This window comes from Bos taurus, chromosome 1, assembly GCF_002263795.3.
Source record: "Bos taurus isolate L1 Dominette 01449 registration number 42190680 breed Hereford chromosome 1, ARS-UCD2.0, whole genome shotgun sequence".
NCBI classification, from domain to species: domain Eukaryota; kingdom Metazoa; phylum Chordata; class Mammalia; order Artiodactyla; family Bovidae; genus Bos; species Bos taurus.
The window spans coordinates 53,818,752-53,833,424 of NC_037328.1; the positions used below are offsets into that span (position 1 = coordinate 53,818,752).

The 14,673-nt window shown below is 37.8% G+C and overlaps 1 protein-coding gene across 1 annotated transcript in view; it reads right to left on the minus strand.

Annotated features, from left to right (window-relative positions):
- Positions 1–14,673, minus strand: part of MORC1 (MORC family CW-type zinc finger 1) — a 161,156-nt gene that overhangs the window by 96,833 nt on the left and 49,650 nt on the right. The window contains 4 exon segments of the mRNA XM_059887296.1: positions 373–516; positions 3,810–3,874; positions 6,093–6,166; positions 8,768–8,847. Of these exon segments, the coding sequence (XP_059743279.1) occupies positions 373–516; positions 3,810–3,874; positions 6,093–6,166; positions 8,768–8,847 (363 nt within the window).

Here is a 14,673-nt window from a genome sequence, read left to right on the forward strand (position 1 = left end):
AGAACTCATTCATGCTGGGGCTACACAAAATGTTGAAAGGGTTGTGTTACAAGACTATGGATTTTTCTTTTCTAAAATTTTTTTACTCTGCTTGCATTATTTTTTAATTGGAGAAATATCAGCAACTTCACCCGAGTAGATGGCACAGAAATGGTAAAATTTCCAAAAGTGTGCTTTTTCCTTAGAGCAGGCATGCAATCCTACTGATATTATAAATTAGGCAGATGAATGCCTGCACGTTAATGGGAAGGGTGGATGGGGGACACGACACCTGCTCCCATTATGATTAATTACTCATCTAACTCCAAAGACAGGATCCTACCACACCTTCCCTCATCCTGCCTGTGCCTCTGAAAACAAAAACATACTTACAAGGACTTCAGTTTCAACTGTGGCCCGACTTTCTCGTGCATTTTGATCAAGCGGTTACTGCTATAAATGAACATCCCAGCTTGGCTTCGGTTTTCTATGTTCACACCAAAGAACAGGGTGAGTGTCCTTGCTTTTTTTAATTCTCTAGCATTACATTTAGAAAGTTAAAAAAAATCATTAAGTAAAAATATATATTTTACAAACTAATAATTAAATAACTCAGAAGGTAAACATAAAGGAACTATACACACACACACACACACACACACACATATATATATATATATAAAATATCCAGGTATTTTGCAAAACCTAGTTGGCGCATTCAGTATCTCTCTATAGCCAAGCATTTTGCATAAACACGATCAGCAACAACCATACCAGTTAAACATAAGCATTCCTTTATTCACAAATGAGTTTGCCAATTTAAATTTAAGAACTAGAAAGTCAGCAGAATCATGAAACATTAACTGGCCTAAATGTACATTGCAGCATTTTTGAAAAATAATCATCTGACCATGTGAAAATGTAGGTATTTCTAACACTGAATGTGATTTCTAACGTTTAGCATGTTCTCAAACCTCTAAATATTCTACACAGATTCAGTTCAGTCGCTCAGTCACGTCTGACTCTTTGCGACCCCATAAACCACAGCACACCAGGTCTCCCTGTCCATTACCAACTCCCGGAGTTCACCCAAACCCATGTCCATTGAGTCGGTGATGCCATTTAACCATCTCATCCTCTGTTGTCCTCTTCTCCTCCTGCCTTCAATCTTTCCCAGCATCAGGGTCTTTTCAAATGAGTCAGCTCTTGGCATCAGGTGGCCAAAGTATTGGAGTTTCAGCTTCAACATCAGTCCTTCCAATGAACACCCAGGACTGATCTCCTTTAGGATGGACTGGTTGGATCTCCTTGTAGTCCAAGGGACTCTCAAGAGTCTTTTCCAACACCATAGTTCAAAAGCATCAATTCTTCGGCGCTCAGCTTTCTTTATAGTCCAACTCTAACAGCCATACATGACTACTGGAAAAACTATAGCCTTGACTAGAGGGACCTTTGTTGACAAAGTAATGTCTCTGCTTTATAATATGCTGTCTAGGTTGGTCATAACTTTCCTTCCAAGGAGTAAGCATCTTTTAATTTCATGGCTGCAATCACCATCTGCAGTGATTTTGGAGCCCAGAAATAAAGTCAGCCACTGTTTCCTCATCTATTTGCCATGAAGTGATGGGACCATGCCATGATCTTAGTTTTTGAATGTTGAGCTTTAAGCCAACTTTTTCACTCTCCTCTCTCACTCTCATCAAGAGGCTCTTTAGTTCTCCTTCACTTTCTGCCATAAGGGTGGTGTCATCTGCATATCTGAGGTTATTGATATTTCTCCTGGCAATCTTGATTCCAGCTTGTGCTTCATCCAGCCCAGCATTTCTCATGATGTACTCTGCATATAAGTTAAATAAGCAGAGTGAAATATACAGCCTTGACGTACTCCTTTTCCTATTTGGAACCAGTGTGTTGTTCCATGCCCACTTCTAACTGTTGCTTCCTGACCTACACAGATTGGAATGTGCCAAAAGATATTCTTCAGTTTTCTTTTTCCATATTCAAAGTAAATCAGAGTTAATGAAGCATGTTTACAAGGACAACAGCTTCTGTTTTTCTGACTCTATCTGCTGGACTATGTTTTATGTGACATTTGCATTAAAAGTATAAAAGCAGAAATTAAGAGACAGCAGAATACACAAGAAACCATCATAGGAGCAGGAGGCTGAAAAGCACTTGCATGTAAGAACCAGAAAGAGGGGCATGACTTCAAGTACAAGCTCATCTTTGTAATAACCATATGACTATGGATGAGCCACTTCAACTTTTCGTCTCGTCTGAAAAATGGGAATTGTATCCGTCTAGCCACTTGGGATGCCATGAGGATTAAAAGAGATGATATTCAGCATGAATCTGAAAGACTTTAGGTGCGTGGCAAATGTCATTCTCCTTTTCCACCAAGAATGGTATCAAACATAGTTCTTTCCCTCCACTCATCCTGTAGCTCCCCTCATTCCACAGAAACAGCTTCTTTCTTTTCAAATTCATGATCATGGGCTATTAAAAGTAATATAATATACTTGCTGGACGGATTAAATATATCTATCATTAAAGGACAATAATAAAGCTTCAGCAGTCCTTCTATGTGGATGTAATGACAGAGATTAGACATTATGACATTAGATTTTTTGAGGGAGTTACTGACATGAATATATTATGTATTTTTAAATGCACAAACATGTAGGGTTAAATATATATGAATCAAACTTTTTCTCAAAAATGTCTACTCTATAATTAGATCCCTGCTGTTTAACTAAAAAGAATACTGATTTTGTAAAGAACCCCAAAACAGAGTATTAGAGGGTATGATGTAATCACTCTGCGATATGGCATACTGATTGTCTTCAAATATTAAAAAAAGCATTTTGCTATAAAAACAAGTCCACCCCAACTAGCATTATTATAAAATATAGGTTGCTCACCTTTTATGTCTATCATTGTGATAACAAAAAAGTCATCAACCAGCTCTTTCTTTCTGAAGACTTTAAAGTGGCCTTTGCTTTTCAGTAAAGAATCCTAAGGCAGTTATTTATTGTTTATTTTGATACATGCATACTTAACAGTTCAAATTTAAGTTGTGAGGAAAGTTATGGTTATATAGTGGGCTTCCCTGGTGGCTCAGACAATAAAGAATCTGCCTGCAATGCAGGAGACCCAGGTTCAATCCCTGGGTTAGGAAGGTGCCCTGGAGAAGGGAATGTCAACCCACTCCAGTGTTCTTGCCTAGAGAATCCCATGGACAGAGGAGCCTGGTGGGCTACAGTCCACGGGGTTACAAAGAGTTGGACTTGACTGAGCGACTCACACACACATGGTCATATAGCACATCACAATTCACATATACCAAAACACGCTGAAAACCAGTAACACGTCCTTAAAAATTTATTTGTAAAAGTTACCACAGTTTTCGAAGTCTGGCTTAACTTGGACAACAGCTATTATTTTCAGTTTAATTTGTTTGACACCTGAGCTGGACAGCAAGTCAACCTTACCAATGTAAACAATGGTTTTGTAATACAGGCTTGCTATTTTTATTTTAATTGTATATAAGTGATACTTTTACCTGAAATATCATCCATCTTAAATTGAAAGCAGTACTGGAAGATGGAAGAAACTGGGACTAACCATTCAGAGTTCAAATAGCAGAAGACATAGAGAAAGTGAAGCTGCCAGCTGACCCCCTGAGCAGTTCACTTCTTCATCATAAAATGATGAATAGCATAAAATGTCACAGGCTAAGGAAGAGAAACTGTCATAATAATGACCAAATCTGTCGACAGTGAAATCAGAGTTTCAGGGGGTTCCAACAAACAGAAAATCTCCTGTCTTACCTCTGCTTCTCTTGAAGAACCTTCTGCTTTGCTTTAACATCTTCCAGAGCTTTCTGTAATACATCCTAGAAAAGTACATTTGGTTAGGAGAGAACATAATGCCATTAAATTAATGAGAGCTGAGTTGATATTTATTATCCTATTATCCAGAGGTTTCACAAGGGTAACAGTGACAGGTCACACTGCCTAATGCAATTCTACCACAGTAAGTACTCAATAAATACTTGATAGATATGAAGTTCCAACAGCTAAGAAGACAAACCAAATCCAAGCCCACAGTTCTCTTTTTGCGCATATTCCAATGTCCTCTCTGTCTTTAGAGAAAGAGCCACTGCTCCCTTTAAAGTCACAATGGCTTTCACACAAACAGTGTGAAAACCTGGGGAAAGTCATTCCGTGTACCTGGCCTTTGTCTGTGAGAATGGACAATGCTTCATCATGTGATCTATCACTAAGGCTTTTTTCAGGAAAAAACAGAAATTGTGACTACAAAATTTTATCAAAGGCCAAAAGAAAATGTCTCCTCTCTATCAGGTTCCATACAGTCCTCACTAATACTCCCCAAACTTTCCCCTTATAGAATATCCCATCCCTGGATTTTCTCCCTTTCAGAGTGCCTCCATACCAGTGCCTGCCTGTCTTTCTTTTCTTCTAACTTGATATATCAGCTCATTCCTAACTCTATCTCTAGTATCTTCCCTCCAGTCAGGCAGAAAAGAAATAATGCATCATCACTATTTCACAAATAAGAACAAACTTTTAACATGCTCCATCCACCTGATATGAAAGATGGGCATCTCATTTGATGGGTAGACCACGGAGTGAACCTGTTTTCACTGACTTGTAAAAGAAAATGGTAAATGCTTGGTAAGTATTGCACTTCAAATTCAACCACTCAACTGCCTAGAGGAATTTAAGAGGTCAAAAGCTGAGGTCATTCTGCTTAGCTCTCTTCTCTGAGTTAAAGAAGTCAGTGCACATCAGAGCAACAAAGCAAGTTGCTCAAAGACGTCCCTACCTTTTCTGTCAATGGACTTAAGAGCACAGAGCAGAGAGGTGGTGAGAGGTAATGGGCTCAGGCAGGAAGAAAGGGAGGTCCTGACCCATTAGAAAGCGTCTGTTTCTCTTGTCATGCAAATACATGAAGCTAAGGAAATTGATTTTTTTTAAGAGACAAAATAAAGCTTAAACTTTTCTTTAAAAAATCTGTAACAATAAGATAGGTCTGTGGCAGATTCATTTTGATATTTGGCAAAACTAATACAATTATGTAAAGTTTAAAAAAAAAATAAGATAGGTCTACATTTACCTTAAAAAAAGTGAAAAGAAATAGGTAAAAGAGTTTTGGGAAAACCATGGAGCACTTTGGGGAATTACCATGTGCTACTCTCTGACTTCATCCTGTATTCATGATAGTTAGATATGAGAGCTCTTCCTCACACACAGCCTTGGTCCTTGAAAGTTTAAGAGCAAATTACAGAAAGAATTCCTACACTGAGACTGTAGAAGAGGAAGAAGGAAGGGTGAAGTAAAGCATTTTTTTCTCCAAACACCTCCTTACCCCATGCAAGCAAAGAAATATGCCAAATGATAAATATGCACCACAGTAGAAAGTCTGGTACCGTATTTTTGGTAAAAGTTAGCAAACTTACATGTCCTGCAGCAACATTCTTTTTCTCTTAGTTGCTATGTATTGTAATTAATAATAACAGTTCTTTACAACCTATCTTACTCATGGGCATATTGCAAGGATTACAGAGAATGTTTATGAACTGTGTGGAATAACTCATAAGAAAAGAGTTTTGCAAGCTGGAAGCACTGTTATTAATATTCATAATTATAGTATATAACTCCTGGCAGTAGAAAGAAGGATTGCTTATTAGTGTTCTCTTTGCTCTCCCCATTCATTTAGGTCCATAGGGAGCTATAATTTGAAGAGATATTTTCAGGGAGACTTGATAGGCTAGTTTTTTCTTTTAGCTTTTCATTATTTTCTCCCTTTCTTTATACTTTTTCCTTCATTTTAAAGAAATGAGTTGTGATGTCCTTCCCCACTGTTTCCAATTCACCCCACATTTAGTTCATCTTTGCTCTCAATCTCAGCCTTTCCCCAACTTGCTGAGTCTCCTCCCCTTTCTCTGCTCTCATCTGTCTACCTTGTGTTAAAATGAACTTAATCTCCTCAGCTTGTTTAAAGGTTTAGGAAGTAAGTGATAAGAGACAACTATGTACAGGAAAAAGCAAATGGCCCTGTTTGCCCTTTAAGAAGACTATATGTCATACCTTGGCAGAGGAAGACAGAGGAGTTCTGTCAGAGTGGTTTACTTTGATTTGTGCTTCTTTCAGGATGAGTTCAGCTAGAAACAGAAGCAAGATAATTTAATAAAACGAAATTATTTCAAACATCTTTAAATGAATATTACATATACATAATACATACATGACCAATAAGAATGGCTTACAGATAATAATTTCAGAAAATTCTATATTCCTTCTACAGTTCTCACACATTCCAAGGTTAGGTAGCTATATAGTGTTTCCTCTAAGGCATGACAACTTACAGAGCATACACTTGTTGTCATTTAGTTGCCAACCCATGTCAGACTCTTTGCAACCCCACGGACTGGAGCCCACCAGGCTCTCTCTGTTCATGAGATTTCCCGAATACTAGAGTGGGTTACCATTTCCTCTTCCTGATCTAGAAATCAAACCTACAGCTCCTGCCACCATCTCCTGCATTGCGGGTAGGCTGTCTATGTCTGAGCCACCTATACATATACATACAAATTCAAAAGTCATGACTGAATGTTTGGTTGACTGAAACTCTCTAAAATCCATGAAATATGGATTCAGAGCTACTCCTCACTCTTGGATCACTGGGGAAGGATGACTTTGTCCTTTTGTGGGAGGACAAAGTGTATAGCATTCTGTCTTAAAGTAGATGTAACATCAGTCTCTAAAATTATCTAACTCTGCAACAGAACAATGGGGGTTTCTTTTTTTTTTTTTTAATTTGGCTGTGCTGGGTGGTTGTGGCACATGGGATCTTTAGCTACGACATGTGAACTCAGTTGTGGCATGTGGGATCTAGTTCCCTGACCAGGGATCGAACCCAAGTCCCCTGCAGTGGCAACACGGAGACTTAACCACTGGACCATCAGGGAAGTCCCTGGGGTTTTCTGATGCACATCAATCTAGTTTCAAGTGTGTCCTTAGAATTTAATTATTTTTGTAATAATAAATAACATCATATTTAGACAAAACCAAAGATGGGAAATGTGTTATAAAGTTCCTGAGAGGGAGGAATTACATTTGACTAATTGTGGTTATTCCTGCAATGGTGAGAGCAGCGTTCAGTTCAGTTCAGTTGCTCAGTTATATCTGACTCTTTGCCATCCTATGGACTGCAGCATGCTAGGCCTCCCTGTTCATCACCAATTCCTGGAATTTACTCAAACTCATCTCCATTGAGTCCATGATGCCATCCAATCATCTCATCCTCTGTCGTCCCCTTCTCCTCCCACCTTTAATCTTTCCTAGCATCAAGGTCTTTTCCAATGAATCAGTTCTTCACATCAGGTGGCCAAAGTACTGGAGTTTTAGCTTTAGCATCAGTCCCTCCAGTGAATATTCAGGACTGATTTCCTTTAGGATGGACTGGTTAGATCTCTTTGCAGTCCAGTAGACTCTCAAGAGTCTTCTCCAACACCACAGTTCAAAAGCATCAATTTTTCAGGGCTCAGCTTTCTTTACAGTCCAACTCTCACATTCATACATGACTACCAGAAAAACCATAGCTTTGACCAGACATACCTTTGTTGGCAAAGTCAAGTCTCTGTTTTTTAATATGCTGTCTAGGTTGGTCATAACTTTTTTTCCAAGGAGCAAGTGTCTTTTAATTTCAAGGCTGCAGTCACTACCTGCAGTGATTTTGGAGCCCCCCAAAATAAAGTCAGCCACTGTTTTTCCAGTGGTCATGTATGGATGTGAGAGATTGACTATAAAGAAAGCTGAGCACCGAAGAATTGATGCTTTTGAACTGTGGTGCTGGGGAAGATTCTTGAGAGTCCCTTGGACTGCAAGGAGATCCAATCAGTCCATTCTAAAGGAGATCAGTCCTGGGTGTTCATTGGAAGGACTGATGTTGAAGCTGAAACTCCAGTACTTTGGCCACCTGATGCCAAGAGCTGACTCATTTGAAAAGACCCTGATGCTGGGAAAGATTGAAGGCAGGAGGAGAAGGGGACGACAGAGGATGAGATTGTTGGATGGCATCACCGACTTGATGGACATGGGTTTGGGTGGACTCCTGGAGTTAGTGATGGACAGGGAGGCCTGGGGTGCTGTGGTTCATGGGGTCAAAAAGAGTCGGACATGACAGAGTGACTGAACTGAACTGTTTCCACTGTTTCCCCATCTATTTGCCATGAAGTGATGGGACCAGATGCCATGATCTTTGTTTTCTGAATGTTGAGCTTTAAGCCAACTTTTTCACTCTCCTCTTTCACTTTCATCAAGAGGCTCTTTAGCTCTTCTTAGCTGTCTGCCATAAGGGTGGTATCATCTGCATATCTGAGGTTTTTGATCTTTCTCCCGGCAATCTTGATTCCAGCTTGTGCTTCTTCCAGTCCAGCGTTTCTCATGATTTACTCTGCATATAAGTTAAATAAGCAGGGTGACAATATACAGCCTTGACATATTCCTTTCTGGATTTGGAACCAGTCTGTTGTTCCATGTCCAGTTCTAACTGTTGCTTCCTGACCTGCATACAGATTTCTCAGGAGGCCGGTCAGGTGGTCTGGCTTTACCATCTCTTTAAGAATTTTCTAGTTTGTTGTGATCCACACAGTACAGCCTATGTCTCAGAATAATTGCTCAATGAATGTTTGCTGATTAAACAGACAATAATGATGTAGGCCATATAACAATAATGATACAGGCCACAAGTAATTACATACCTCTCTTTACTGCTTCTTCTGCCTTTTTAACTTCACATTTAAATGCTCCTTTAAAAGAAGATGTGACATACAGATACTTTCTGAAACAAAATAGGAAAGAACATAATCAAGTCAGATTATCATTTTAAAGTTCACAATGCAAAAATATTCCCTAAGAAGACTATATACTCCAGAGATACATTATTATTCAGAAAAATTCATCAAGTAAGTTACATTCAGCTGTTAAATCAGCAAAGTTTATAACTAAGAAAAATTCCTTGCTTTGTAATACTGAGCAATTTTGTTTCTGTAGGGAAACTTCAGGAGAGAGACAGGAAAATCTCTGCCCACACAAATATTCACTTAAACATGTAAAATGTGATACTTTTCTTAAAAAGAAAATTTTCTATTGAACTGCTTCATTATCAAAGTTTCTGGTTAATATACCCATCCTTCTTACCCAGACCATCATTGATACTGGGTAAACTGTTTCTCCCTCTCTGTAAACAATTATCTCTAACTGAAATGCTCAAAAACACACATTAATGTATCAGTTTAAATTACTAACACATTTTTCTAATTTATTGCTCAAGAAGCCTGTTTTCAAGGTTCAGGGTTTTACTGAAAGCAAAGATACTCCAGAACAATCACAGAGAAAGAAATGTATATATATCTTTTCCTCACTCAAAGTGAGCAAAATAGAGATGAGAAAGGCTCTGCAGAATCAGAGTTTCTCTGAAAGCAGTTGAAGCTATGTTTTTCTATAATAGAGGATTCCTGGAATAAGGATTTTAAATGCTGGTTTAAATCATCATAGAGAGAAAAACTCCAGATCAATATTTGGTCTGAGAATACTCAAAGCTCTGTATACTTCATTCTATAACTTTTGCCTCTCATATCCATGTAGACTTGGAAGCTTACCATTCTCTGATAAGGCAAGTTTTAGATAGGCAGTGAGAGGTAGAGGGAGAATTCTAGAACATCTTTTGAAGCCAAAACATTTTAGACATGTAAAAGAGAAATTTGTTCATGCAGAGGAGAGAGTCTAAATTTATTAATATATATACGCCCAATGAGTCTATGCCAGGGATAGGCAAAATATTGCTCATGGGCCAAATTAAGCCAGCAGCTTGTTTCTATTATAGCCTAAGATCTAAGAATTTTTTTTTTCCGTTTTAAAGGATTTAAAAAAAAGGAAAAAATTAGGTATCTGGATATGTCCAGATACCTACTCTCAGGCCCTTTATAGAAAAAGTTGACCAATCCTTAGAATCTAGGCTAATATCGATGATTTTTGAATCACAGCTTGATCTAGAATTGCTTTTCTATGCTCTGGTTTTTAAACAGTGTAAGCAGTAGTGCAAATTCTTCACAATACAAACAGGTCACACATAATTTACATGGCTGTTAGCTGGAGTCTGTTTGTTTTAAAACTCTTCCATTATCTCAACAGAAGCTGTACAGATATACTCTGGACAGAACACCATCATGATTAATCAAGATTTGGGCTACTTGGAGCCCCTTCTATCTGGGTTAAAAGCCTTTGTTTGTCCCTTACTAGGAGTACAAATTACAAAAGACTGGGCAAATGACTTCATTTTCTGTGATTCCATTTCCTTATCTGTAAATTGAGATAAAAACAGTGATGTCTGTCTCACAAGACTGCTAAGAGAATTAAAGATATCAGCATAGCTAAAGAACTTAGAATAATGCTGCTTCATAGTAAATTGACTTAGTAGAATGTGTTTTACCTAATAAATACCTTATAAGTTGTGTCTATTAGATATATGGTATAGAGGAAATATTAGTATGTATTTTAGAGATAATATGGAGAAGGAAATGGCAACCCATTCCAGTATTCTTGCCTGGAGAATCCCATGGACGGAGGAGCCTGGTGGGCTACAGTCCACAGGGTCGCAAAGAGTCAGACACGACTGAGCGACTTCACTCACTTAGAGATAATATACATTGGGAATATGAAATAAAATGAGTAGTGATCTTTTAAAAATCTGAAAAACTTGTGGAAGTGTGCCTAATTACCTACAAAAAGGCTTAATGCTAAAAAAATTAATAAAAACAAAAAACCTCACTAAATGACATCCTAAATTCATCTACTGCAATGGTTTAATGAATAATTCAAGTTATAATAACTATGTATCTTTACCTCTGACTTCAATGTTCATTTTCCAAGAAGATTTACACAGTCAGTACAAGAAAGGAACACTCATAAAAATCTAAGATAAAGCAATTCTCAATTTGTTCCCTTGATTTTCTTTTACAATAAACATGGTTCATTTAAATCATAACCAAGGTATATTTCAAATCAGTCTCTGTTACATTTAGGGAACAACAAAACCTAAGTTTTAAAGTAAGAAATCATTGACCACTATACACTGGAATTATCATTTGCTTTTAAAACAAAATCACATATTAATCACACAATTATTTTTATTTGAATCACTTAAATCAAATCTTTATTTAAAAAGTCAAAATGAAATTAAGGAGAAACTGAACAATGAGGTAATCCTTCAAAGATGATGTGAATTACACTACTCAAGCATTTTTAGAGACTACATGTTTACAGACAAGAAAACATAGGTGGCATAAAAGGTGCCAACTGTGCATTAGTGCTTAATTTTAAACAATAAAAACAAAAAAATGCTCTCTCTTCATGGAGTGGGTCATTGAGATAACCTGGTCTCAGATAATGTGTACATCTCAGATGATGGTTTGAATTTTATTATTCCATGGACAGAGGAGCCTGGTAGGCTGCAATGCATGGGGTCACAAAGAGTCAGACATGACTGAGTGACCAACACACACACACACACACAAACACACACACACTGCTCACAGCAGTTAAAGAAAGCTACGAAATATATGTGATTTTGTAAATCTAGTGTAGTAAATCTGCCTGTTTTCATAAAAGAATGCATCTTTGTTCAAATCCCCATCCATAATCAGAAGCCCCCATCAGCCTCACACATTATTTTTTTCTACTCGTGGTCTCTTGAAGATAAAAATGCTTCTGAGAATCATGCTTCTGAGAATCAGAGTAATACTGGAGGAAAAAGAAGAGAATCCATCCAGTTCTACTCCTCAGCCTTGCAACATTCCCTGCAAGGGAATGGTGTCCCTTCTAGAACTGGGCTTCTAGTTTCTCAGTGGTTAGATTGGTTTCAACACCATCTCCCAAACTCTGAATATACTTGACCTCTGCCCACACTGGATGTTGTGGTCTCTGTTTTCACTTTGTTTCTGCCTTCTCTCCTTGCCTAATTCTGCCTCATTTTAGGTTTCCACTCTTTCTCACACATTTCACCTTCTACATCCCTACTTTCTTCCATCAATGAAATTGCATTCAATTGTTTTGCTTATGTCCACTTTTTATATAAATCAATTTATTGAATATTTTCTTTCTAATAGAGCTTAAAAACATAAGGTCAGTGAAAAGTATTGAGGGACAATGGTTAAAAATTGAAAGCATTTCCTCTAAAGTCAGGAACAAGACAAGGGTGCCCACTTTCACCATTACTATTCAACACAGTTTTGGAAGTTTTGGCCACAGCAATCAGAGCAGAAAAAGAAATAAAAGGAATCCAAATTGGAAAAGAAGAAGTAAAACTCTCACTGTTTGCAGATGACATGATCCTCTACCTAAAAAACCCTAAAGACTCACCAGAAAATTACTAGAACTAATCAATGAATATAGTAAAGTTGCAGGATATAAAATCAACACACAGAAATCCCTTGCATTCCTATACACTAATAATGAGAAAACAGAAAGAGAAATTAAGGAAACAATTCCATTCACCATTGCAATGAAAAGAATAAAATACTTAGGAATATATCTACCTAAAGAAACTAAAGACCTATATATAGAAAACTATAAAACACTGGTGAAAGAAATCAAAGAGGACACTAATAGATGGAGAAATATACCATGTTCATGGATTGGAAGAATCAATATAGTGAAAATGAGTATACTACCCAAAGCAATTTATAGATTCAATGCAATCCCTATCAAGCTGCCAACGGTATTCTTCACAGAGCTAGAACAAATAATTTCACAATTTGTATGGAAATACAAAAAACCTCGAATAGCCAAAGCTATCTTGAGAAAGAAGAATGGAACTGGAGAAATCATCCTGCCTGACTTTAGGCTCTACTACAAAGCCACAGTCATAAAGACAGTATGGTACTGGCACAAAGACAGAAATATAGATCAATGGAACAAAATAGAAAGCCCAGAGATAAATCCATGCACATATGGACACCTTATCTTTGACAAAGGAGGCAAGAATATACCATGGATTAAAGACAATCTCTTTAACAAGTGGTGCTGGGAAAACTGGTCAACCACTTGTAAAACAATGAAACTAGAGCACTTTCTAACACCATACACAAAAATAAACTCAAAATGGATTAAAGATCTAAACGTAAGACCAGAAACTATAAAACTCCTAGAGGAGAACATAGGCAAAACACTCTCTGACATACATCATAGCAGGATCCTCTATGACCCACCTCCCAGAATATTGGAAATAAAAACAAAAATAAACAAATGGGACCTAATTAACCTTAAAAGCTTCTGCACATCAAAGCAAACTATCAGCAAGGTGAAAAGACAGCCTTCAGAATGGGAGAAAATAATAGCAAATGAAGCAACTGACAAACAACTAATCTCAAAAATATACAAGCAACTCTTATAGCTCAACTCCAGAAAAATAAATGACCCAATCAAAAAATGGGCCAAAGAACTAAATAGACATTTCTCCAAAGAAGACATACAGATGGCTAACAAACACATGAAAAGATGCTCAACATCACTCATTATCAGAGAAATGCAAATCAAAACCACTATGAGGTACCACTTCACGCCAGTCAGAATGGCTGCGATCCAAAAGTCTATAAGTAATAAATGCTGGAGAGGGTGTGGAGAAAAGGGAACCCTCTTACACTGTTGGTGGGAATGCAAACTAGTACAGCCACTATGGAGAACAGTGTGGAGATTCCTTAAAAAACTGGAAATAGAACTGCCTTATGATCCAGCAATTCCACTGCTGGGCAAACACACTGAGGAAACCAGAAGGGAAAGAGACACGTGTACCCCAGTGTTCACCACAGCACTGTTTATAATAGCCAGGACATGGAAGCAACCTAGATGTCCATCAGCAGATGAATGGATAAGAAAGCCGTGGTACATATACACAATGGAGTATTACTCAGCCATTAGAAAGAATACATTTGAAGCAGTTCTAATGAGGTGGATGAAACTGGAGCCTATTATACAGAGTGAAGTAAGCCAGAAAGAAAAACACCAATACAGTATACTAACGCATATATATGGAATTTAGAAAGATGGTAACAATAACCCTGTATATGAGACAGCAAAAGAGACACTGATGTATAGAACAGTCTTATGGACTCTGTGGGAGAGGGAGAGGGCGGGGAGATTTGGGAGAATGGCATTGAAACATGTAAAATATCATGTATGAAACGAGTTGCCAGTCCAGGTTCAATGCATGATACTGGATGCTTGGGGCTAGTGCACTGGGACGACCCAGAGGGATGGTATGGGGAGGGAGGAGGGAGGAGAGTTCAGGATAGGGAACACATGTATACCTGTGGCAGACTCATTTTGATATTTGGCAAAACTAATACAATTTTGTGAAGTTTAAAAAAAAAAAACAGTGTATCTATCTTCTGACTCATAATTTACTTCTGTAATCCATTCTACAGAAATAATCATATTTGAGCATAAATATGCACATGTCAAATAATGCCCAAGCATATCCAGTTTAGCACTGTAACAAGGAAAATGGTGTTTTACTGTCTGGTGGCTTATATGGTAAAGAACCTGCGTGCAGTGCATGAGATCCAGGTTTGATCCACGGGTCGGGAAGATTCCCTGGAGAAGAGAATGG